This window comes from Malus sylvestris, chromosome 8 (genome assembly GCF_916048215.2).
Source record: "Malus sylvestris chromosome 8, drMalSylv7.2, whole genome shotgun sequence".
In the NCBI taxonomy this organism is placed as follows: domain Eukaryota; kingdom Viridiplantae; phylum Streptophyta; class Magnoliopsida; order Rosales; family Rosaceae; genus Malus; species Malus sylvestris.
In genome coordinates this window covers 4,286,132-4,311,048 of record NC_062267.1, presented here as the reverse complement: position 1 = coordinate 4,311,048, position 24,917 = coordinate 4,286,132, and the positions used below count along the sequence as shown (strand labels likewise).

At 37.5% G+C, this 24,917-nt stretch overlaps 2 protein-coding genes and 1 pseudogene across 3 annotated transcripts; 1 reads left to right on the top strand and 2 right to left on the bottom strand.

Annotated features, from left to right (window-relative positions):
* Window positions 1–477: 477 nt before the first annotated feature.
* LOC126631678 (BTB/POZ domain-containing protein NPY1-like) lies at window positions 478–5,230 on the bottom strand. Of its 2 annotated transcripts, none has more exons than XM_050301800.1 (4): window positions 4,208–5,230; window positions 2,759–2,828; window positions 1,351–2,511; window positions 478–1,233 (listed from the first exon to the last, which is right to left on the bottom strand). In XM_050301800.1, the coding sequence occupies exons 1-4, from the start codon at window positions 4,267–4,269 to the stop codon at window positions 691–693; spliced, it is 1,836 nt and encodes a 611-aa protein (XP_050157757.1). In that variant the 5' UTR covers window positions 4,270–5,230; the 3' UTR covers window positions 478–690. The 2 variants fall into 2 exon arrangements, with proteins under 2 accessions (XP_050157757.1, XP_050157758.1); XM_050301801.1 differs by having other exon boundaries at window positions 478–1,218; window positions 4,208–5,229.
* Window positions 5,231–19,674: 14,444 nt separating this feature from the next.
* Window positions 19,675–21,691, top strand: LOC126632602 (transmembrane 9 superfamily member 9-like; annotated as a pseudogene).
* Window positions 21,692–22,660: 969 nt separating this feature from the next.
* Window positions 22,661–23,128, bottom strand: LOC126632600 (uncharacterized). Its single transcript, XM_050303030.1, has one exon. It carries the CDS (start codon window positions 23,126–23,128, stop codon window positions 22,661–22,663), a length of 468 nt encoding a protein of 155 aa, XP_050158987.1.
* Between the last annotated feature and the right edge of the window lie 1,789 nt (window positions 23,129–24,917).

Genomic DNA, 24,917 nt, shown 5'->3' with positions numbered 1-24,917 from the left:
ACCCTGGTACAATACGCACCGTTTCAACGTAAATGCATCAATCATACTCTCTCAGCCGTTGGATTGTCTATGATTAAGGTTCTTTGATCAATGACTTCTATTGGGTCGGGGCTTTGTGATTGGGTCCAACTTGAACTGGATCGACTCACTGAGAGCCCATGGAGCACTCGGGCCCAGAGGACCATAACTCAACTTTCACGATGCCATACCTCAAGGTGGAGAAATTTTTAGCGGATGAATCACGTCACTAATCCGGCCATATTCACAAAAAAGGGGATCTCTTGTGTGAATCTCACAAACTTATTTCACACCAATACAAGAGATCTCACCTTGACATAGTACGTAGCCCTTTTGGATAAAACCGTAGCGAAACCGATCATAAATAAAATTTCAAATGCTTAACTAATCAAAATTAAATAACGGTGACGTGCGGAAAAGGAAAGCGATTAGATATCGATGACATACAAGAAGTAGCACTTTAACCAGAAACGCAGATCATTTTTCAAGTGGAACCAAAAGATGTTAGACAAGGCACCCAGATAAAACGGATTACATTTTAGCTACATTTTAACTACAGTAAACTCCTTTTGAGATAATATGATCACCAGCTACAACAAATTCTACTCCTTTGTACACTTGCAGTGGAATTCTCCAAACTCGTTCAATTCCGGTCAGCCCTGAAACCCCGATTTAGGAGATGGAATGCCTCCGGTGTCTTGAAACCGACTTTGAATCGCCAGGAACATTCGAAGTTGGACTATGAGAACTCCCGGATGTCTCCGAGCTCTTGTTCTCTACATGCCCCTTCCCCACAGACCACAATTTGTCGAAGATTCTCCTTGACCTAGATGGCAGCAACTGCGAACCACTTGCGCTGTTTTTGCTGCTCTTCTTGCCAAGTTTCACGTTCTTCTGGAACTCTTCTGTTACCTTCATTTGGCTCATCTGTTTTCCCGGAGGCTTGCAGTTTTCTTCTGCTGTCTTGTCGTGTTCTTCGTCCAAATTTGTCGTGGAAAGTGAAGTGTCACTGGGATGGTTGTTAAGGGCTCGAACGCTAGCTGCAGACCTAACCTGCTCAAAGAAGAGAACTTGAACAACAACTCGGAGTGGGAGCTGCTCGTTCTGTGCAGCATCCATGGATGCCTCCACTGTAAGTTTCTTGACATCCATCAATCCGCATATTCTTTTCCTTTCAGCCTTTGTTAAACTAGGGTGCTCCTGGAGACACGGGAACTAATCATCACTCAAATCTCAGAAACATGACAAGGCAACTGTAGTGAGAAGCAAAAAGCATGAAGGAGTAAAATCAAAAGAATAAATAAACCAAGCGGACATGGCTTAAACGCATACCTTCAGGTAGATGTCGATGGCCTTGTACAACCCATCGTGAATTGGCCTTGCTGACTCGGGAATTGATTGTGACAACTCTACGAAACTACTGAGGTTAAGATTTGGGTCATGTGCAATTTCCGCAATATACCCATCAACCAGTCTACCAACACTCAACAACGTAAAAGTCTCAGTCCCCTTTTCATTCTTCTCGACAACATCCAAATCCCACTTATACTTTTCATGCATCACATACTGATTCACAACAGACTGAACCAACTCAACATCATATATAGTAATTTGAGGAGATCGAGCGGGGATCAATAAGTCATCGACACAAGCTTCATGCAACTTCAAACTGATCCTCTTCACCAGCTCCTCCCTCAACGACTCGTCTGCTCCCACCAAAATAGAAACTTTCAAAAGTTTCAGCAAGAAACTTGATGAGCAACCCATGCCTTTGTCAGACGGCAATAAGCAAATAATTGTTTCTACCAGAGATTTGTTCCTCAAGGCGTGTTCATCTGAAACCAGTGCATCAACAGAATCTGGCAACCATCTAACTGCATAAGTCTTCAGAGCCTCCCCAATAACAGTGCCGTCCATTCTTCCCTTCGATTTCACAGCAATCATAACTCGCTTGTAGAGATCAATATCCAACTCACATATGTCTTCAACCCACCAATCCCTTGGAACTTTTTCAATTTTGTCTCGATAATTCATCCCTTCTTCAATAATTTTATCAGGCTCTGCTAGTTTTCGGTTATACGTATAGGACCAGGTGATGTTAGTAGGGTCTACAGACGTTTTAGATGCAATTGAATCTATGCATCTTCCGACAATCTTCAGATCATCAGACCATGACAGAAGAGATTTGGTGGTTTGTAGAACAATAATGGAATCCTTCCAGCTGCGGAAGATGCTTGAGTTAAGGAACACCTCAATTTTGTATATTAGGTTACTGCGATCAACATCCTCGGTCATCTCCAGATACTCAGCAGCACAACGAGCAGCCACAACATTGTAAGCGTTCAGAGTAACAGTCATTCCATAGCAAAACTTTGCACAAATTTCAAAGGATTTTGGCCCACCAGGAAAATCAACCATGTCAACTTCTTCAGAATCGTCGTTGGGTTTAGATACTAGTTTTTGCAGGCGATTGCTCTTGGACAAGAGAGGGAACTAGAAAAACAGATATATCAACAATATGAAACAAAGCTCGCTTCAGCAGAGAAAGTAGCAGTAATTCTAGTAACAAATGTACCACTCAATAATAATCACCAACATTTCAGATTCACCGCTATTATGTTCATCGAAACATAAATCGCAAAAAACATTCATATGCACATATGACCACGAAACAAATCAATGCTATTATAGTAAAAAAATTATGTAAATTGATGAAGACGGGTGGCAAGGAAAAGAATACCTTGTGAAGGTAAAACTTCACTTCCCCAACATTAATAACGACATCTGTTTGCAAGTCAGATGACACATATCTGCATGAACATACGAAAACCAGTTAAATCGCCTAGACACGAGGATCATAGAAACTACAAGAAGGCACGCATTTACAAAATATTTGGATCCGTACGAGGCAAACAGTTACAAAAAAAATTTCAAATATAAAAAATCGGGCTTAAGCACTATGAGAAGGTGGTTTGCGGAAAACTCCACAACCGATGTCAGATTATAGACTTCAAATTCGAGCTGTAGTTGAAACTAAAATATCATAAGGAAACTAGACATGCAAGAATTAAGCGAGTTTCAATCAGTTTCATATTTATTCAGATGACGGCAAAACAATCCACAGGAAGAAAGACACGTCCGCTAATTTGTTTAAAGACTAAAAAAATTGCAGATGAGAGAAAATCAGTTAAGGTGGTTTGGACAAGTGAACGGACCTACAAATGCTCTGGTTAGAAGATGCGAATATGAGATAGAGGCTTAAAGAAAAAGGGGTTGAGGAAGACCTGGATAAAGACTCTAAGAAAAGACATAAGAGTACTTAGAGCAAACGGAATACTTTACGCAAAACTGGAGTAGTGGCGTTCTAGGATTCATACTGCCGACCCCACTTAATAGGATAAGACTTTGTTGTTATCGTTGATTGATTGAACCGATGTCATCGTTCACCGGAAGAATTTCACAGGTGTGATGATTACAGATCTTGGGGCTACTCCATATGACTTCTACCACATTTGGACCACAAAACTCGATAAAATAGTGACATTCCAAATGCAGGACCACATCCTGAAAGACAACTGCCACACCACAACTCCCTATAACCCTACACTCTCCAAAATTTAAATAGGCAATACTTTTAAGGGGAGAAAGAATAACAATGATACGAACAGCACAAAACGCCCATGTGCTTTCTTCCTTCCCCTACCTTTGTTTTCTTGTTTATTTATCTCCTCAAAAGTTTCTTGTAATATCCTATCCCAAAAATAAAGGGTTTTGTTCTGGAGAGGTGGTAGCTAATCTTTCACGTTTTTTTCAGTATTTTAAGGTAAATAATTCACCACCTAGTAGTAAATTAGTAATTTCACCCTTTTCTTTCACCATTCAACGGCAGCATTTCACCAGCTCTGTACAGAAACAGAGCATACTTGCAGAAAGAAAGAAAAACTCAAACACATGTTTTCTGTCAAGCAAAAGTTAACAATTTTAATTCTAGAGAGAGAAAAAGGACCCCATTTACTTAAAATTTCACGATTCTAGAGAGAGAAGAAAAACCAAAATTCAGAATCTAAGAGAAGTTCATCAAGTTCGTAGCATTGACAGGAGAGGCAAAGAAAATTTTAAAAAAACCAACACTGGAAAATATAAAAAGGGAATTTAGGATTTTTGAGAGAACAAATGAAAAGCATTTTACCTGATAGACTTGCCATCGGCCTGAAATGCATCAGGCTTGGACCCCAGCTTCATAAACTTCATTTTTGTGCCAAAATACCCTTCTTAGCCACCAGAAATTACAGCACCAAACACCTACAAACGAAGTCCAACTCCTCCACAGATTATAGACTCCGTTCCGTTTCTGCTCAAGCTGCGTCAATGCCAACTTTCTCTCTCCTCCCTCTCTCTCAAATGGCGGGTCCTGAGGAACTCTCAGCCGAACAGAGAGACAAAACCCCTCTCCTTCTTCCCTCTCCCTCCTGTCCCTCTCTCCAAGACACGCAACCAGCAGACCATAAACGTTTTGGAACGAGACAAGCACTGTCCCTGCCCTTATCGCAAAAGCCTCGACCTTTACGCCCTCCCCATTCGTTTCCCAACCCTTTGTGATGACACTGATGACGCTTCTTACACAAAACCCACAACTATTTCCGCCCAATCGCAAAAACCCACAACCCAAAAAATTAAAAAAAATGGACAAAGTATTGAATTTTCAGAGGATTTTATGAATAAACCATGCGCTGTCTCTCTTGTTTTTCTCTCTAACCCACAACCCGAAAAATCCAAAAATGCAGAAAGAATCGATTTTTCAGAGGATTTTAATGAATAAACCAAACCCCACCCTCCCTCTCCTCTCTCTCCTCCCTCTCCTCCCTCTCTCTGCTTTCTCTCTCTAACAGTCTGCAAGCACAGAGGGAATAATAAATTGTCGCCGCCTTTGCTTTAAATCACTTCCTGATACGCTGAAGATCTTCCCCTCTCGTCGTTTCTTTATGATTTTTTTTCCCACGGCGCGAATCTCGACGACGACCCAATGATGTTTGATATGTAATCTGACGCGGCTGTCTCCTCCTCCCTCTGAAATTTGCAGCGAAAGAGAAAAAAAAAATGGAGAGAGAGAGGGGGGGGGGAAAGTTAGAGAGAGAAAGTGGTGGTGGTGGAGTGAGGTTCGGGTCTAGTGAGAGAGTGCGTGGGTGTGTATAGAGAGTAGGGGACTGTTTAACAGAGTATCTCAGAGGACTTTTAAGAAGCTTTTATGCCGTTAAAGCACGCCACCCTTTCATGGACGCTTTTGCCCTCGGTATTTGGTGTTTTATGCCCGATGTGTCCCTTCTCGTCGTCTTTGCTTCGCGGGAGATCTTGTGTTACGCGCCGGGGAAGGAGAGTGGGCGGGGTTGGTGGGGCCTCGTGCCGGGTGGATGTTCCTGGCGTTTGACGCGTAGCTAAGACGAGGAACTTTTGACTTTGGACGCCAAAGTCTATATTTAACTTAAGAACATTAGCGTTAAAAAAGAAAACTTAAGAACATTGTTCTAAAAATTCATGCCTAATGCCGCATAGCTCCTACCTAGTCTCATTTAGACCTTGTTTAGGAGCTAGGCTGGCTACCGTTTCGATTAATGTCTAAGAGTTTGAAAATTAATAAATGACGCCTATACCTGTAAAGGCACCCGCTTAGGTCGCGACTTATTTAAACAGAAAATAGATAACTTTCATTTTGCATTTTATTTTTTTTTAATAAATTGTAAGAGATTTGTTGCATACTTAAATGAACACACATTATATCATTGTTCCTCATGTTTTCATTATGTTCCAACACTTCATAATTAATATGTTATTCTATTTTGTAGTTTATGATGAAATTATATATATTTAAATTATATGCAAACACTTATTTACATTAAATATAATAGATTTAATGTCTAACTTCTTTTAAAACCTTGCTTAAGAATGAGAATTGGATAAAGATTCTTCGTCTAGGAAAATAAATTATATGACACAGATATACTGACATTATAACTTTATGTTAAAGCAAGGCAAATGACTTGTATCACTGATCAAGTATGATTTTCTTCCCTTTAAATTTCTTTATTCTCCTTCTCTTTTATAGAGCAAATTGTAACACGAATATGATGACACTATAACATTCATGTTAAAAGGGGCTCAATCGTGACCTTTCAAATAGAAAGAGACTGAAAAAAAGAAAATTTGGAAAGGAAGATAATCAAAATTATACATTACAATAGAGAAGGCCGAAATAAAACTTATCGTAATCTTAATTCATTAGTTCACTTTCTTGAAGTACATTGATAATCACTGAGATCATGTCACGACTCATAAACCTAGAATGTAAGATCAATACATAAGCTCCAATCTTACAGCTTAAGCGAATTTGCAACTGTTACATTAAAAAATCACTCATTGATTAAGTAAAACAAGTGTTTACATATTTATGATCAATTCTTCAGCTGATGAGTTTATCGACATCCCTATTGTAATTTTCAAAATAATTTGTTTCAAACCATTATATAATCTATGCACAGTGCATTCAACTTAAAGTTAATTGAATTGAGATCCTTTCAGGATAAAAGACTTCAAAATCTAAGCCGTTTAAGAGAAATAAAGAGATTCGTACATTTTAAGTTTTTGAGATTCTATGGAATGGGCCAGTAGAATGAGTCAATGAAGATTGCAGGATTGAAACTGAGTTGGCTAAGATTCGGAGTCCAAACACCGAAATCCAGAGTGCATATGACACTATGAATCCAAGTTAATCCATCAACTATTACCCTTTCACATTTATTATTATCCATGGCAGGAACCAAATCTATTTTATGCAGTAAATTCAAAAACAACATGCAATCAATTGGTCAAACAGACCAAATTTCAAACACCTAATTTTTCCTTTTCCTTCGTTTAATTTAAATCTTTTTTTTTTTGTTTCTTTTAATAATACAGCCCTAAAGCTTCGGTTTTAAGCTTCAAACTTCATGCACATGGTTGTACGTGTGTGACATTTAGGATCCTAGGCAATGGTTCATTTTGGCAAACGTGGAAATTTGACCATCCACTCTTTGACTTTTACCAGCCCGATTTAGACTCCAGAGTTTAGTTCATACTCGTTAAATGATTCTAGTTCATACTCAATAATTTTATTATGTTTTCGCATGAATGTAGGATTGAATATGCGACTAAAGATTTAATAATCAAGATCAAACAGATGAATAATTCTGATGTATATTATTTACCAGTGCATATTAAAAAGCCGCTTATGTACTTTGCTTCAAGTCAAAAGCCAGTAGAGTAGGCAGTACTTAATTTAACGAGTAAAAAAATATTACTTGAATTGCCTAACTTCCATTAGAATAGACTATTATAGTCAATTACAGAATGCTCCTTTGGGCAATACGATTTTCGTGAGTAATATGCGAAGCAGCTGAGCGATAGGTCTCTTTGATCGTTATATTCTTGCAATAGCAAAGACATACTTCATTTTTTAAGAGAGAGTAGATGCGAAAATTTGGATCGAAAATCTTCGGTTGGGTTGTCTTGCGAAGTTCGGCACTCGAAGGCTTGAGGAGCAGTTGAATTGCCTAACCTCCACTACATTAGACTATTATAGTCAATTAGAGAAACCTCTTACATGCATGAAACGTATGTGATAATTAGTTCGATGGTTGTCGGACGCTAATTCAACGTAGTCCTGATTATTTGAACAGTATTTATCAGTTAGTACAAGGTAGTTAAACTAGAAAATGAATGTATAATCTTTGACAAAACCAACCAAGAAAACTACTACTTCGTAAGTGAACGTAATTAGGGTTCGAATCTAAATTAGGGCTTATGTCGGCTTCACATGCAGTATGATTGAGTTTACTGTTACGTGGTTTTTTAATTTAATAATATAAGATCGTATGGTGAAATTTTTTAATAGAATATTATATTACTTGATCAGAACATCATAATAGCGGTAAATTTATTTCATAAACAAAATTTTCCTTGTAGGGAGAGAGGAACAATGTTTGGCTACTCAAGGATGAGTATGAATTTCTGTTCAAAACTTTTAGTGTTCGAATCACATAATTTTGTGCTTATGATAAGAACCGATCATATTATGAATCACTCTGTAAATATCATCTATGCAAAATATGAATTAAAACTAAGGTCGTTTAGTCAATCTATATTGTAGCAAATACATAGACGGTTCGTGATGCTTTTACCAATTCCGTTCATTTGTTTTTAAACAGTTCAATGACGAAACGACCTTAGTTTTAATTGATTTATTTCCAGAAGCAATCTTTACGTAGTGATTTATAATATGAATGATTATGATCATAAACACGATTTTTTATGAACCAGCAATGAACATTTTGAGTTGAAACTCCTACTCATTCTTTAAGTAACCAAGTATTATTCGAGATAGAAATGACAAGCAACTGTGCAGGACGAGTGAGAAATATGTGTGTTGGTGAAGTTGAACCATGTTTTCCCGGTCGACTTAATATCAGGTGGTCCAATAATTTTAATAGTTAGCTGAGCTACTATTGGTCCCTTGAGGCATAGAGCCTCAGGGTTTATTCAAGAAAGAAATGACAAGCAACTATGCAGGACAAGTGAGATATATGTGTGTTGATGAAGTTGGACCATGATTTCCCTGTCAACTTAATATCAATTGGTCCAATAATTTTAATAGTTAGCAGAGCTACTATTGGTCCCTTGAGCCATAGGGCCTCAGGGTTATGTACAAAGTGTAATCGATCCCCTTAAATGTTTGCTTATTTTCTTGGGCAAGTGAACCTTTCAGAGTACAAGTCCCCCCATTTCTCTCACATCTTTACAGCTGCAATTCATCATTCTACCTTTCCTCAACTACTTCTGCTACTTTATCCTTTAATGTCTTCATATCAAAGCATTTCTTCTTTTAGATGAAAAAAAATAATCAATAAAGGGAGGAGGAAGAATCAAGCTCACTTACCAATTGAGTGAGCTTGATTCTTTTTCCTAAGAGCGTTTTCAGTCCATCCCAATTAGTAGGGTAATTGGGAAAAAATCACCCAAAATAAGGAAAAATAAGTGATCTAGCCCACACCCAAAAGTCGAGCAATTTAGTTACCTAACCCAACCCGACCACTAAATTTGGGGATTATTGCCTGACCTTGTGCTCAAGTGATATGACTTCAGCCATGACCAAAACAGAGGGGATGGAGAAGGATTATCACCTAACCTTGTGCCCAGGTCTCCATCTCCTTCCTCTTTGACAACCTTGGCCGCTTTGACGATTTCTAGGTTGTCGTCACTTTGATGATTTATGGGTCGGATTTTAGTGTGTTAAACCTAACACGGGTCAGATTTTACTGAAGTATGTATAATGCTCACACGCGATTGTTTAAACTATTTAAGATAGTGAATGAGTTACATATCATAAATGCACCAACGATCACACACATAAATGTACGACTGACTCTAACACAACTCAAACAGTGTACATAGTATTTCCAATATTGATTCACATGTTCAAGGCACATACATTTGTTCATGATGTAAACTCGTGGCTCTCCTCTAAAGTAGAAATTAGTAATAGGCGTGAGCCTACCATCACAAAGTAATGATATATATATATGATAGAAAGGAAGAAAAAAAAATATGAGGGTCCCAAGCCAATAAAACTTTATAGAGAGGAGGAGGGGTTTGATCTTTGATGTGCTTTTTTGCTTGGCAAATAGGGCAATGTGGGGGACCATATATGCCTTGGTGAAGAATATAAGTTTGCACGTTTTGGGTTTGATTGGTGGTGTTTGTATTACACATTGGAAGATTCTGTCCATGTTTTATGCTCTTAAAGCTCGACATTTACTTACCCATATATCACCTCTGCTTCCCCTGCCCCCCGCTCCTCTCTCACGTACACACACACAATAGCGTGAGATGAAATTTGGCTCGTGTCCTAAACCCTTTGTAACCGCAATCCGAAATCATATGTGGGGGTGACCATCAGGCTGTGTTCGTGTTACTTATTTATATTTGTGTTGTGTTTGTGTCAAGTATGTGTTGATCAATACGCAGACGGATATGAAAATCATAATAGAACAATAGAATAATTCATATTACTCGTTGAAAAAGAAGGAAAGTTGTGTTAATCATGTCTTGTCACGTCATATATTTGTGCACGTTTTGAGTCTTTTTTTATGTGTCTTATGTGGAATTTCTTTGATAAATTGAAATGATATTATGCTTATGAGTCATAACCATGTCATTTAAACCGGCTCGGGAAGGTTCAATAGGACCACTTTCAACAAATTACTTGTTCATAAAATATGTACTTTCTACATTAATTGATATTTTAGGTTTGGTTTGGTGGTTGCCTTGGTTGAGCAATTTTTTTTTTTCACCCACCCCTATTTATGAGAATTCAAACTTAAATATCGACTGAGTGTACAACTCATTTCATACTTACATATACGCTATTTACAACCCATTTCATACTCACCTAAATTGAAGATCGATCGACCACCACATAATGCAAGTGGCAATGTAGGGTTACCACAAAGAAACCACAACCAGAAAATTCAACTTCAAAATATACCTATATTTATGAGCTAGTGCAAATCTTAAAAAGGAAGGAAACCAAGTTGGCTCTCTCTCACTCTCTCTTTCTTTGTCCATCCATCAAGTAGTGAGAGTGATTTGTTTTTTTGCTTGTTTTGGTACAAGTAGATGAAGATGATGCACGTCCACTTCAAGTCATTACTTCAAAAGAATATTGGACAAGTAAACGATACTAATCCTCCCCTCCTTTTGTTCAAGTGGATGCCTTCTCCATTCAAAGAACAAGAACCTCCTTGACTTCGAGAGGGGGGGGGAGGATTAGAGAAAAAATTGACATTTATGCAGCTTATAAGCCAATGAGAAACAAATACAATGAAGCACGGTATGATAATGTTAAAGTTTCAGAGAGACAAGACGCGGTCTACCATTAATAGCGTCGATATTATTCTCACTTAATCACCCGTGCAATTGTTAAGTTTGGAGTTTCTATGCAAAAGGCCTCCATACAATTAAAAATGAAACCATCTGATATCAGTTATGATTTGTTTGTACAATAGTCTATGCGAAACTTTTTACTTTATTCAACACGTTCACTCACGTTTGACCATTTTGGAGCTTCATTGGTCATGTTTATAAGTGAACCCAATAATTATATAGTTATATGAAACCCTAATATAAAGTCACTAGGAGACTATACATGGCAGTTTTCATTCAATTCTTTTTAACATTTTTTTTTAGAATATATACTTACTTATCCGTTAGACTTGATTGAATAAATTTCACCTTTCAACCAAAAAAACTAGGAGACTCAGTCGGGTTTGGGTTGCAAACTCTCACGGTAACGGATAAGAAGTGGACATTTTTTAATTACTTTTATACTTTTTAAAATTTTGAAAATCCATTAGGCTCGCAAATTAAGAAATTTTGAGTTTTCACAAATTGCAGAACCCCCCACTCTCGTATTACATGACCAACATTTTTTCTTTTACAAATGATTAATTCATATAAACTACATGTAATTAGAGTTAAAATTAAGAGGCGTTAGGTTAAGGAGGAAGACATTATTCACCGTTTAAGCCATGCCCTGACGATAACATTGTTCACCATTTGTTGGGTTTTCTTGTATTTTGGGCTGTTTGCCCACCTCAATATCAGTAGGCCTAGAAAACTTGGGCACAAACTAAAGGCCCAACCCTAGTTCATAGGTTGGTAGCAAAACCAATCTTTCGACACATCACCGACCAGTGTTTTAGCCGTCGGTGTTCTTATCTTTACTTTCTTTTTCATGTCATGGCAAAATCATTTGTTTTAGGTAAATTTAACGAAAAGCTCCTGGTACTGTTCACTTTAACGAAAAGCTCCTGGTACTGTTCACTTTAACGAAAAATCACATTTTAAAACTAAAAAGTCAATCATGGTACTATTCACTTTACTCTTTACTTTGTCATTTTTGTTAAAACTCAAAATTTTCAAGGATTTTTCATTAGTTTTCTTTTATTTTATGGCTTAAGACTTGATATCATTGGAGTTGTGTTAAATTCCAATCCTATTGAGTCTTACAACTATAGAACATAAATTATACTTACATAAAAAATTATAATTTATCTTAATGACATGTCATTAAGATAAATTATATTTAAATAAAACCTATGATTTGTCATTACTTATATTAATGGCATTTTTTTACATACGGTACATTTTACATACAAAAAGTTGGTACATTTTTTACAAAAAAGGTGGTACGTTTTATATAAAAAAGAATAGGTACATTTTACATATAAACTAAAACTAAAAAGAAAATTGGTACAATTTTAAAAAAAGGATTGCAAATTAAAATGGGTACAAATTAAAAATAAAAAAATAAGATGCAAACTTTAGCCATAAATATATATATATATCAACTGTAATGTTTCTAACACTAAATGAATATATTTAGAAGTAAAATTTAATTATCTTGACATATAAAATATTGTATTATTGAAATAATTAATGACGTTTATTAAAATCGAGGGACCTTGATGAAAAATTGAAAAAGAATAAGGTTTCGATCAATGAAGTTGAAAAAAAAGGGATGAGAACCTAATTTCTCCTTGAATTAATTTAGTCTGTACTGGTTTGAGCTATAAAAACCAAGTCATTTCAAATCGCGATGAGTTGAATTTAATTGCAAACATAGCACAAAATTGATAGGAATGGCGGGATCTATACTCAACTTGTTGGGCAATGGAGCTCAACAATTTCAAAGATTCATACATCTGTTACACATTTTAATGCCAAATGCCAAATTCTAGAAATTAATTTCAAATTTCGGAAAGTTTGTGATCAATGTGATGTATTTTTTGAATAAAAATGATATTTAAAGTGGGACATCTTATAAAATTAGTGTGGAACTAGTGGAAGTGGATTTTTAAAATCCAAATTTGATTCACACCTTAAAAATTAAGGAAAATTAATTAAAAAGGTTCGAAAACTTTGAGTTTTAACGATAAGGACAAAATAAAGGGTAAAATGAATAATACAAAATTGACTTTTTAGTGTAAAATGTGATTTTTCGTTAAAGTGAACAATACTAGAAACTTTTTGTTAAAGTTCTCTAAAATTTATTATGAGTGTCTTAAAGCGAAAAATAGTGTGAAAATAATTTCCCGTGTTTAAACGGATTTTTCTTTATTCGAATCACACAAGATTGGATAGACAAAATTCTTGATGAATGATGGCATGTCAAATATTTGCTATGCCATGATTGAAATGCACACTATTTGAGACCAAATCGATACCCTCAGATGTGAGTGTGTTTTCCCTCCGTTGTGAGGTTTCCAGATCGACCAACCTTTCCTGTAGAAACTCTACTCCCCTGTCAACTCCTTTTGCTTCCACTGTTCTTTGTCAATCTTTATAAGGAACTGCGAAGTGGGAATATACCAAAGAAAAAACAGCGCTACTCGAACAACAGTCTACCTCAACCATACTTCTGTACAAGTGCCCTACACACCACGTAGCATCAGTGCACACATGGCGCAGCCGGAGGTGGAGGAGTTGGTGGTACATCTGGAAAAGTCTATGGATCTGGGGACCATGGAACATGGGGTCATGTTGGTGGGTGCTGCCCTGTTCCACAGAACCTTGAATAAGTTGGGGGTCAGGAATATGCTAAGGTCTTCATGGAAAGAGATGGGTGAAATTGAAGTGAAATGGTTCCGGGATACAACATTCATCATTACGGCACAAGATGAAAGCACTGCAGTCAAGATTCTTGAACAAGTCCGCAGGGCTGTCATGAAGCAGAATTTTTCTGTCAAGTGATGGCCGCCTGAGCTTGCACTTGAGGAGATCCAGATGGAGCTGGTCCCCTTCTGGGTACAAATAAGGGGTGTTCCGCTGTACCTGAGTACGGATACCAATGTTCGACGCCTGGCTAAGGAGTTGGTTCCAAGGCGCGTGGGTTCTTACGAGTGGCAGTCACTGTTAATACCCAAAACCCATTGACGACGGGATGTTGGTGATAGGCTAGGGATAAAAATACTTAAAAACATTTGCTAGAGAATAAGATAATTGTAGTATAACAGATCAAGCAAGGTCGTTCTTTATAGGGATTGAATGAATAATTTATGAAAAAATCAAATCTTAATTAATTATTTGAAACAAGATTTGGAAAAGATTGTTTTTATGATCTAAAATATTAAGAACGAATTTAATTAAAAACAATTAAATAAATTGGCAAAGTAAAGAAAACAAAAGAAAATAGTTTTGAAAATAAATTTAAGCACTAGGGTTCTGTCGTCACCATTAACAGTTCTATGCAATTTTACTAATTACTTATGAATTTCTACATACATGCTTTGAAGATTAGGCATTCCTAATACATATTTTCCTCGTGATGTTCAAGCGAAAACGTATATCTAACATGCAATTCGTCTGTGATGTTTAGATCAAATATAAACATGCAAGACTCATTAAGCCTTGTGAAAACCCTTTGAAAAACCCTGCAACCCTTAAGAGCGTGATGTTCGTTCTAAGTGAACTTACAATTACTAATCACAAGAAACCCTCTTCAATTTCAAGGTGATGTTTCAACATAAATTGCATCAAATTACTTGTCTAAAAACCCTAATGGTCGCGAATCACTAAGACAATTAGATAGTTTAATCGCGGTGATTAATAATTCAAAGCAAGCATGCATCCATTCATAAGAAAATTAAGCAAATTAATCAAATCAGATATTCATGCTAAGGCTTGTGGCTTCACCCTAGCAAAATGACTAGTTACGAACAATCATATTAAAAACTAAAGAAAATATATTAACTAGAAAAAAGATTGAAAACACCTTGTAGGTAAAATGTCTGAAGTTCTCCAAAATAATGCTACGTTCTCTATTGGCTAAATAGCCTTATTTATACTACTACAAATAAAATCCTTACTAGAAAATGTCTTCTAAAAACTAGGAAACATAATAGAATAAAATAACTAGAAAATAAAAGGTTTCCTATTTAAACTAAAATTTGGACTTCTCAGAAAATCCATCTTTTGACTGACCAAATCAACTCCAATTTGGTCCCAAAATGTCCCTTTTTAAAGCTTGAGATGTCCCTAACAAATCCTTAGAAGGAATCTTCCTCAAAATATGCCAGATTGACCTCCAAAATACCTAAAACGTAAAGAAACATCAATTTGGAAAGCTACGCGTTGTGTCTTCTTTTCTTCGCCATGGTTAAACGGCTTGGTAGAAAAATCTAGAATTTTGACATAATCATCTTGAAAGACTCACGAACATCCTTGCCATTTAATCACTTTTTGCCCTAGAGGAAGTCGAATGTCCTACATTGAAAATATATAACAAAGTATCAAAATTCTACCAAAATAACCAATAAACTATAACTAAGAATATGGTAAAATTTATGGTATAAGACATGTAAAACCCCGTCCCGAATTGTGTATTTTTTCGTATTTACGAAAGTATAAAATGACCATTTTGCCCCCTATCACTTACCCAATCATGTTTCCCTTTTTGGATTTCCTCCAAATTCTCATCCTTTCTTTGCCTGCCACGTGGCAATCTCCCATCTCTCTTCCTCTTCTTCTCTCTTCTTTCCCCAAGACACACTCTTTCTCGGACCTTTATCCCTTTTCCTTTCTCGGCAACACACACACTTACCCGTACACCCAAAGGACCACGACACCACCACCATCATTTAGTAGACCTTTTCTCTCTCTCTCTCTCCCCCTCTTCCTCTGTGGAGCACTGAGACACATAAAGGCCACCCCATTCTTTATGTGAGTCCGACAGCTTCAAGCCAACTTTCTGGCCACGACGAGGGACCACGAAGGTATGAAACTCTCCATCTCGTCTCTATCTTCATTTTGGTAGTTGGATCGTACCCTAGGGTTGTCAATCGGCGTCGATCGAAGCTCGGGAAGCTCCGGTCTCTCTCTCTGGCGAAAAAGAGTCATACCCGACCTAAGGCCCTAACCAGGTCCTCTAACCCAGAGCATCGGGCCAGGCTTCCAAACCTAAAGCCTTTTTGAACGAAGGCCCTTGGGTCGTGAAACCATGGGTCTTTGGCTCGTTGAACTTAAACCCAAAACCCTAGGGTGCCCAACTTATTTCTTTAACCCAAAACCCTATGGAACCCTGACCTTTGGGCCATGGAACTTGGTCAATTGGCCAAGCTCAAACCTAATAGGCCCAAGTCCAGACCCAGACCCAGCCCAACCCAGTTGGATCCCAGGAACTTAGGCCGCATGTGGGCCTGCGCATGGGAGTGCGTGAAGGGTTGCCGGTGCTGGCGCGTGGAGCATACGCTCTGCCATCCACGGCGAGGTCGACGACTTTTCCAGCCAACTTTCAACAACCCACGGCGATGCGTGGGGGTACTCGAGGTCCTTTTTTATGTTTTTCGACGTCCTGAATCCATTTATGATGTCCATTTCCTGAAATTCAATTGTTATGATAGAGTTTTATTAATTGGACTCTTTATGTTCTTAGGTACGACTATTAGCGACGATTCCGTCCTTCCTATTTCGCACAGTTCATCCACGACGACGTATTTATGAGTGGACCCCTTCTAAAATGCATGTTTTAATAGTAGAAATGCATACATGAAAGCATGACTTAATGGTTACATTTTATGAGTAAATTAGATTTACACTTTATGATTTATCATGCTTTAATGAGAATATTTTTTAATACATACTTTATTGAATTTATGTTATTTGTAGTATATATGATGGATGTCTATATACTATTTATGAACATGTTTTTACATGCTTTGTAGTATATATGATGGATGACTATATACTATGAAGATGCTTTGAGATATATGTACTTATGTTGGAAAGATTATATTCAATGATTTTGTGCTTATCTAGTGGTCTCTATTTATGCCTTCGGGTGGGTGTTGTAGGAGCTTACGGGTGATTGATATGTGAAGTGTTATGAATAAAGGCCTTCGAGCGAATGAAGAGTTCTATATGCCTTCGGGCAATACTGATACCACTATTTAGCACAATATATACGATATATGTTTTACGAAGATTTTATGGCATACTAGGGTTTTCGGAAAACCTATTATATATTACGCTATATGAGTTTGATGGCATACTAGGGTTTTCACTTCCTCTTTTTCAGTGGTGCCTCCTCTCATTTGAAGAAAGCTTGCAAATTCATTTATCAAATCTATGAGATTTGCAATGAAGTTTGGAAAACCACCAGTCAAAGAGCTAGTTGAATGGAGAGCCTTTGGAAAAATTCCCTTGCCTTCTTTGATCATTCTTCCTTCCTTATCAAACTTTGGCTTTAACTCCGGATGTAAGATCCAGCATTTTTCCCTTATGTGCCCCTTCATGTTGCAATAGGTACATTTCTAATCTGCCTTCTTTCCAGTAAATTTTTTTTCACCAGTGTGTTTATGATTGCTGGTGAAAACCCTTGCCTCAGAGTTGGACTTGGGTTCAATGTGCATGACTTTTCTTCGAGTTTCCTCCCGTTGGACAGCTTGACAAACACTATTAAATGAGGGCAGATCTGCAGTCATCAGCAAGTGACTTCAAAGATCTTCATATTCTGCTCCAAGACTTGCCAAAAGTTGAAACACTTTGTCTTCATCGGCTCTTTTGAGGAGTGCAGCGAAATCAGTTGTATGTGGACGATACATGTCAAGTTTGTTCCACATGGACTTTATGCTCCCAAGGTGTTGCACGAAGGATTGATCACCTTGCCTTAGCCCAGTGAGATTCTTCTTGAGTTGAAATATACGAGCAGCATTGTTCTGGCTGCCATAAATCTCTTTGATAGATTCCCACAAAACATGAGAAGATTATGAGTAACTGAAGAGTTCAGACAACTTAGGTTCCATAGAGTTAAGTATCCAGGACATAACAAGCTGACGTTTGCAAGCCATGCACCATACGATGTAGAGGGTGGTTCAGGTGCGTTAGTGATTCCATTGACATACCCTAGCTTCAATCTTCCACCTAGGGCAAAAGAGATGGCATGAGACCACGGTAGGTAATTAAACTCGTTTAATAACACTGAGCACAGGCGCAGATTTGGATTGATCTCACCATGAATCACACTGGAAGGTGAAGTGTTTGACGAGCTTGCTGCCTCTCGGCTTAAAGTTTGATCTTCTGCCATGACAGTGAACGAAGAGCAGAAGACACCAAGAAAGAAGAAAAAAAAATTTAGAATGGAATGGATTGAACAACAGAGACAGGACCCTATGGTTCCTGCTCTGATACCATGTTGATTTTTGAGTTCAACAAAGTGTGTATATTTTTCATAAGAGAGAAATACAAGAGAGAGGTCTCATATATGGAGACCGAGCAAGGAAGGGAAAACCCACCCAATAAACAAATGCTAACAGCTACAAAGAAGTAACTAGAGAGAAAAAGGCTAGCCCTAGATACAACTTACAAGAAATCTACTAGAAGATATAAACCCTAGAATTAAGGAAGAACACAAAGTGACGGTTTAGTGGTAGCTACAACTCTACCCGAAAATAAGGAAAGAGTTGCAGTCACAACTTGACCTTGATGTGCCACGGACAGACATCAACCCATGCTCCTAACCCATCAGTTTCAATACCCTTAATAAAGAAAATATATTTTGAATGATTTTATTCATAACACAAAGGCTTATATTTATACAACGTATATGCTTGATGTACAAGTAAGAATCACATCCTATACTGGTACAATCAGAATCAAATTACAATATTAATTCCTATTCTTAAGAGTTACAGTTGACTTTGGCAAGATTCCTTCTCTAACACCTAAGTCTTCCTCCCACATTTTATAAATAGGACAGTCAATTTTCATCGAAAACCTTTGCCACTTAGCACAGGAAATTAAAATTGAATAAAATTGAAATATAAAATTTCATATTTTCTCCTGGTTTAAATAAAAATGATATATTGTACAGCATTTTACGTTAATTTTTTTCTATTTTTTTATAGTTTTCTTTTTAGATGAGACTAGAAGAAATTGATTACGTTGATCCATAATACACATTTATGCAAAAAACAATATGAAATTCTTTCCGCGTTAAAATTTTCATCGGGTGGTCCATCCAATCCGGATGAGGATCCTCTCCGGATCATCTTTGTGGGGATCTGGAGAATCAATCAATTGTGTCCGCTCATCGTATATCGTGCGGTCAGTTTTTGTTAGTTAATATTTATATTTAATTTTAAATAAAAAATTTAAAATAATTTCTAATCGCATAATGTAGATGAACGGATATAATTGATTGATTCTAAAGACCCCACATAAAGAATCCGACAAGAATACTAATCCGTCCAATCCCACATATGAATCTCTCATTGGTATTGCACCCTCCCACAAACCGCGCCGTTTTGTTTAGTACTTTTTTAAAATCCCAAGCCCAAACCACGTCGTTTGGCCTGGGTATCTTCTTTAAAAAATTATAACGTGCAGCAGCACCAGCAGCGCAGCGCCGTGCCGCACAACTAGAACCGACGATTTCCGGCGAGAGGTCTTGTGTAGCTTCTCCACTGTTTGTGACCTAGTGTTGGGTTTCGTCTGTTTGGTTGCCGAGAAAATGGAGGAAAATAGAAGGATTAGGTTATCGTGAATTCGATTGGTTGCTACTTTGCTATTGAAATGATCGTCGAATTAGGGTTAGTTGACCTTAGTTCAGATATAGTGAGAGTAATTCGCGGCGCATCAATTCTTGGTTGGTCCGACATCGATCTGTATATGCCCTAACTCCTAAGCAAGTACCCTAAGAAGATCGTCATTTAGTTTCACTGCATTACAAATGCTGTCTGTGGAATTTGAATTACTTCTCGTAAATTAGATTTGAAATTCCGTCGTTTTACTTCACTTGACTGAGAAGCAAAGTGCTTTGCCTCGCGGAATTGGAATTATTGCAGGGAGATCGTTTGAAGGTTAAAGTGAACACACAGACTTCTACAAAGACTCAGCTTCCTTACTCATATTACTCTCTCCCTTACTGCCAACCTGAGAGAATCGTCAACAGTATAGAGAATCTTGGGGAAGTGCTCCGTGGTGACAGGATCGCGAGCTCCCCCTATGTGGTTAGTGTTGCTGCATTTGTACAACTCTAAGAACTCTAAGCCTACTTGTTTCTCCTATGTTCATAAACTTACAATCGGACTTGTGCAGTTTCGTATGCAGGAGCCTCAGATGTGCAACATTGTCTGCCGGATAACACCTAATGCCAACATTGTAAAGGAGTTTAAGGAGAAGATAGATGACGAGTATCGAGTGAACATGTATTTAATTTTTTCTGACAATTTAAATGATTTATCCTAGTATATTTGAGGAGCCAAAACGAAGTCGCATATCTTATTAAGACTTTTTTTTCTATGACAGGATACTTGATAATCTACCTCTAGTCGTTCCCATTCAAAGGCTATATCAAAAAGATCGTACTGTTTATCAACTTGGATTCCATGTTGGGTTCAAAGGGGATTATGCTGGGGTATGTCCAGTATTTGTTGGCACCAAATACCTTTCTTATTCGGGGATGATTATGTTTTTCTCGTTCTTACACTATGTTATTGTGCTCAGACCAAAGAAGAGGAATACTTCATCCACAACCATCTGTCATTTACTGTGAAGTACCATAAAGATCCGCGAACTGGAACAGCAAGAATTGTGGGATTTGAGGTTAAACCATTCAGGTCAGTATTTTTCAGGACGTTCCTTTTCTCCTGCATGATTCCTTTTTGGTGAATCTTCTTTCTAAATTATCAGTTGGTAATATGGTTTGTTTGACTGTTGAATGTCCACAGTGTTAAACATGAATATGAAGGGAAATGGAATGATAGGACTCGTTTAACTACCTGTTGTTAATTCTAACTCTCCTCAAGAAGTTGCCGAGAATCAAGAAATCGTATTTACCTATGATGTTGAATTCCAGGTGAGCTCTGTAATTTAAAATTTTACTCGGTATTTTTTCGTAGGAGAATTATAAATTTACTGTCTACTCTTTACTTATTTTTTCTTTACTCGGTAATTTACTGTCTACTCTTTACTTATTACAGCATCATTTATTTGTGTCATGAACTACTATCGTATGTCTATTGCCCTAATATTTCTGATGTAATGGTGCTGAACATATGAGGAACTAGTCATCTCATAGGATACTTCTTTTCATGTCTACCTGTTTAGGAGAGTGATGTGAAGTGGGCTTCTAGATGGGATGCTTATATCTGGATGAGTGACGACCAAATCCATTGGTTTTCAATTGTCAACTCATTGATTATTGTCCTCTTCCTTTCGTGCATGGTAGCGATGATTATGCTAAGAACACTCTACCGTGATATCTCCAAGTATAATGAACTTGAGACCCAGGAAGAAGCGCAAGAAGAAACAGGATGGAAAGTTGTCCACGGGGATGTCTTCAGGCCTCCAAATAACTCTGAATTGCTCTGTGTATATGTTGGAACTGGTGTTCAATTGTTTGGAATGATACTGGTGACAATGATATTTGCTGTCCTTGGCTTCCTCTCCCCATCTAACCGGGGCGGTCTTATGACCACAATGCTCTTGCTCTTGTCTTCATGGGACTTTTCGCCGGTTATATCTCTGTTCGCTTGTACAAGACGTTTCAGGGTACAGAATAGATGAAAATCGCATTTGGGACTGCAGCAGGGCCGGCCTTTAGAGGGGTGCGAGGAGTGTGATCGCACATGGCCCCCGATTTTCTGGGGCCCCCAAATTCTAAAATTCTTCTTAATATTCTATATATAAAAAGCTGGGAAGCGTTGGTTCCTTCATGTGGTAGTGCACGGGTTCGACACCTTAGTTTGTCATATTTGTTGTTTTTGATTTTTTTTTCTTCCAGCCATGTTTCTTTCATATAGTGCATGTGCGGGGTAACTATTTTGGGATTTTTGAGCTACACTATTTTTTCTGTTTTTAAATATTTGGAGTTTAATTTCTTTCATTATACAAGATAATTTTGCTAATAAATTTGTAGTTAGGAATATCATAATAAATTAAAACTCTTAAATTTGATATAATTTTTTAAAAGCCTCCATTCCTTATATGATATCATTTAATTGAATACATTTCATAATTAGATTCATTTATTCTTTTGGTCACCGTTTAAAAGTCATCTATTTTTCATTCTATTTGAAGACTATTGAGTCATCCATATCAAAAAGAAAATTATAGTACAACTACACCTATATTGTTAGATTAAGTTGGTTTAATTGTTTAAGACATGAATCTTAAAATTTTAACTAATCTAATGGCAATCAACGGGAGGGGAGGGGAGGGGGGGAGTGAGAATCATCCTCACTTTAGGGCATGACAAAAAATGCAATGAAAAAAGTTCATTATAAGATGCTACTAATATCATAACTAGTGATTTGTTTAACACATAAATTTTTTTTAGATGAACTCTAGATGATAAGAAGAGCATGAATGATTTTGATTATGGTATTTGTACGGTGATATAATAGGTACACAGTCATATCATCATGATTTTTGTATTTAAAAAGTATGGATATTCTAACAAAAAATATAGAGAACGCAGATAGGTACATGACCACCACACTATGCTTCATTTTTCTTTATTTATTTATTTATTTATTTTCTTTTGCATTATATCAATTTACACACAATAAAAATATAAAATATAAAAAAAAAATATAGCAACCAAAAGTTTAGACCATGCAAGGGCCTCCAAAATCTCAGGACCGACCCTGGACCTCACCATCGCCGGCCGGCAGTCGCCCAGCCTCTCCCTCCTCGGCGAGTCCGGAGTCCGCCGCAACAGCTGTTTCATCGCCGATATCAGATCCTCCGTCGGGTTCGCGGAAGGACTCGACTTCCGAAACTCCTCGCAGAAGCGGACGTGCCGCTTCAGCGCCTCCTCAATGCTAATCTTCCTCGGCGACCTCGAGTTCTCGTACTTGATCACCTCAGTGCAGAGTCTGCAAATCCACCGGGCCTGGTGCCTCTCCTTCACCGTCGCTACGTACACCGGTGTGCACTCCTCCTTCACACCGCAGCAGTAGCACTTCATCATCACCACCTCCTCCTCCTGCTCCGAAATCCTCTTCGCCTCGGCCGACTCCATAACAAAACCTCTCGAGGAAAAACGAAACTTTGAAGAATCCCTGACGCAATTTTTTACGTTACGGCGAGATTGTGGCAGACTTCAAAATCTTCACTGTGAATTTGCAGAGGGGCTTGATTTGCTCTGTATTACTGTTTTATTTATAGTGAACTGTTTCGGAGCCGAAATAGAACACTTCTCGGATTCGGATTTGGATTCCCGATTCCCGAAGGAGTTACGCATTTGGGGGCGCGGTAATTTTGTTACTGGATTTGGATTTCGGGGTGAGTTTCGGTATGTTTCGTCAATTTGTTACTGCTTTGGGTTTCGGAGTAAATATCTGGGAAGTTTTGCTACTTAGATTTTGTTTTGGATTTTTCCACGTGTGTCCTTGCGATTGGGGGGAATCGATTGCTCTTGTGCTGCGCTGAGTACGATCGAAGCTCTCTAAATTTTTTTGCCTGATTTCGTTGTGATTTTGCCACGCGGAGCGTTGTGATTCGGGGGAGGATTGCATTCTTTGGCTTGCTGGGTAGGGGATCGTAACTTTCGGATTCTGTACAAGCATATATGTGTTTCGAGTTCTCCAAGCCGAATCAGGATCCTCCTGACCAGGCCCATCAGGCCGTTTAAATTTTATCCAACGGCTACAAACAGGGGACCTCTCTAAAAGTTATAATAATTATAGTCGTTGGATAAAAGTTGAATGGCCCGATGAGCCTGGTCAGGAGGATCCTGATTCCTCCAAGCAAAACGTGATATTAAAATTAAAGGAAGTAACCACACGGTATTTCTTTGCGCGTGTGCGTCTGTGCAAGGTTGAGTCATCATGGACATGGTATGTAGGCCCATTTTTTATGAAAAGGATGCGAGGATCCCTTTCTTAGAGATGTTAGGAATCCCATGATCGTGATCATTTATCGTATATTGTGTGATCAGAAATAATTTAAAAATTTAATTTAAAAATTAAATATAAATAGTACTTAACGAAAATTGACTGCACGATATACGATGAATGGTTATGATTGCGGAATCCCTAAAATTCATAGGAAAAGAAACGTGCGAGGATCGTTTTCCCATTTTTATGCTAGGTGGGTCCGATTACTTGCGGATGGGTCCCAAGAAACTATATTTTAGCAAATCACGTGTTTCGCGTGAGATTAAGTTGTACCTTATGACGCCTAAATGGGTAAATTAAAGTTTGGTTTTTTGTTTCTAGAAAATAAAATCTCTAAATAATAATATATTTTAAAATTGTTATTGACATTTTAAAATTTTCATTAATACTTTTCACAACTATACTTTTATTTTAAATATTGAAATTGCAGAGTATACAATGAGAATTTTTTAGTATCAACAATTGGGTTTCAATCATATTTGAGCCATGTTTATCTCTTTCGTTACATGATTATTTTTGTCAGGTAAATTCTACGACAATCGTACACTCCAATTATATTCAGCTATTGCATATGTAAGTATGATATATATTATATGTACGTGCTTCAATCCACCGAAAACTCTCGCCTTATATTGGTGAAGTGTCAGAACTAGCTATGAATGTAAGGGCTAGGATTCTTATATTGGTGCAGTGTCGGATTTTGTACAGGCATATATGTGTTTTTAGTTCTCCAGGCGAGATCAGGATCCCTGCTGGATCATTTTTGTGGGAATCCTAAAGATCAAGCAATCATGTCTGTTCATCGTAAATCGTGCAATCAATTTTTGTTAGACACTATTTATATTCAATTTTAAATTTTAAATGATTTTTTATCGCACGATGTACGATAAACGAACATAATTACTTGATCCT

Bases quoted from the DNA above. Each gene is read 5' to 3' on its own strand.
- LOC126631678 (XM_050301800.1), bottom strand. From the start codon at position 4,269: ATGAAGTTTATGAAGCTGGGGTCCAAGCCTGATGCATTTCAGGCCGAT. The intron at 2,512-2,758 runs GTATTCTTTTCC...CTGTTTTTCTAG, and splicing joins TGAAGTTTTACCTTCACAAG to TTCCCTCTCTTGTCCAAGAG. The intron at 1,234-1,350 runs GTATGCGTTTAA...AGTGATGATTAG, and splicing joins CCATCGACATCTACCTGAAG to TTCCCGTGTCTCCAGGAGCA.
- LOC126632600 (XM_050303030.1), bottom strand. From the start codon at position 23,128: ATGGAGTCGGCCGAGGCGAAGAGGATTTCGGAGCAGGAGGAGGAGGTG.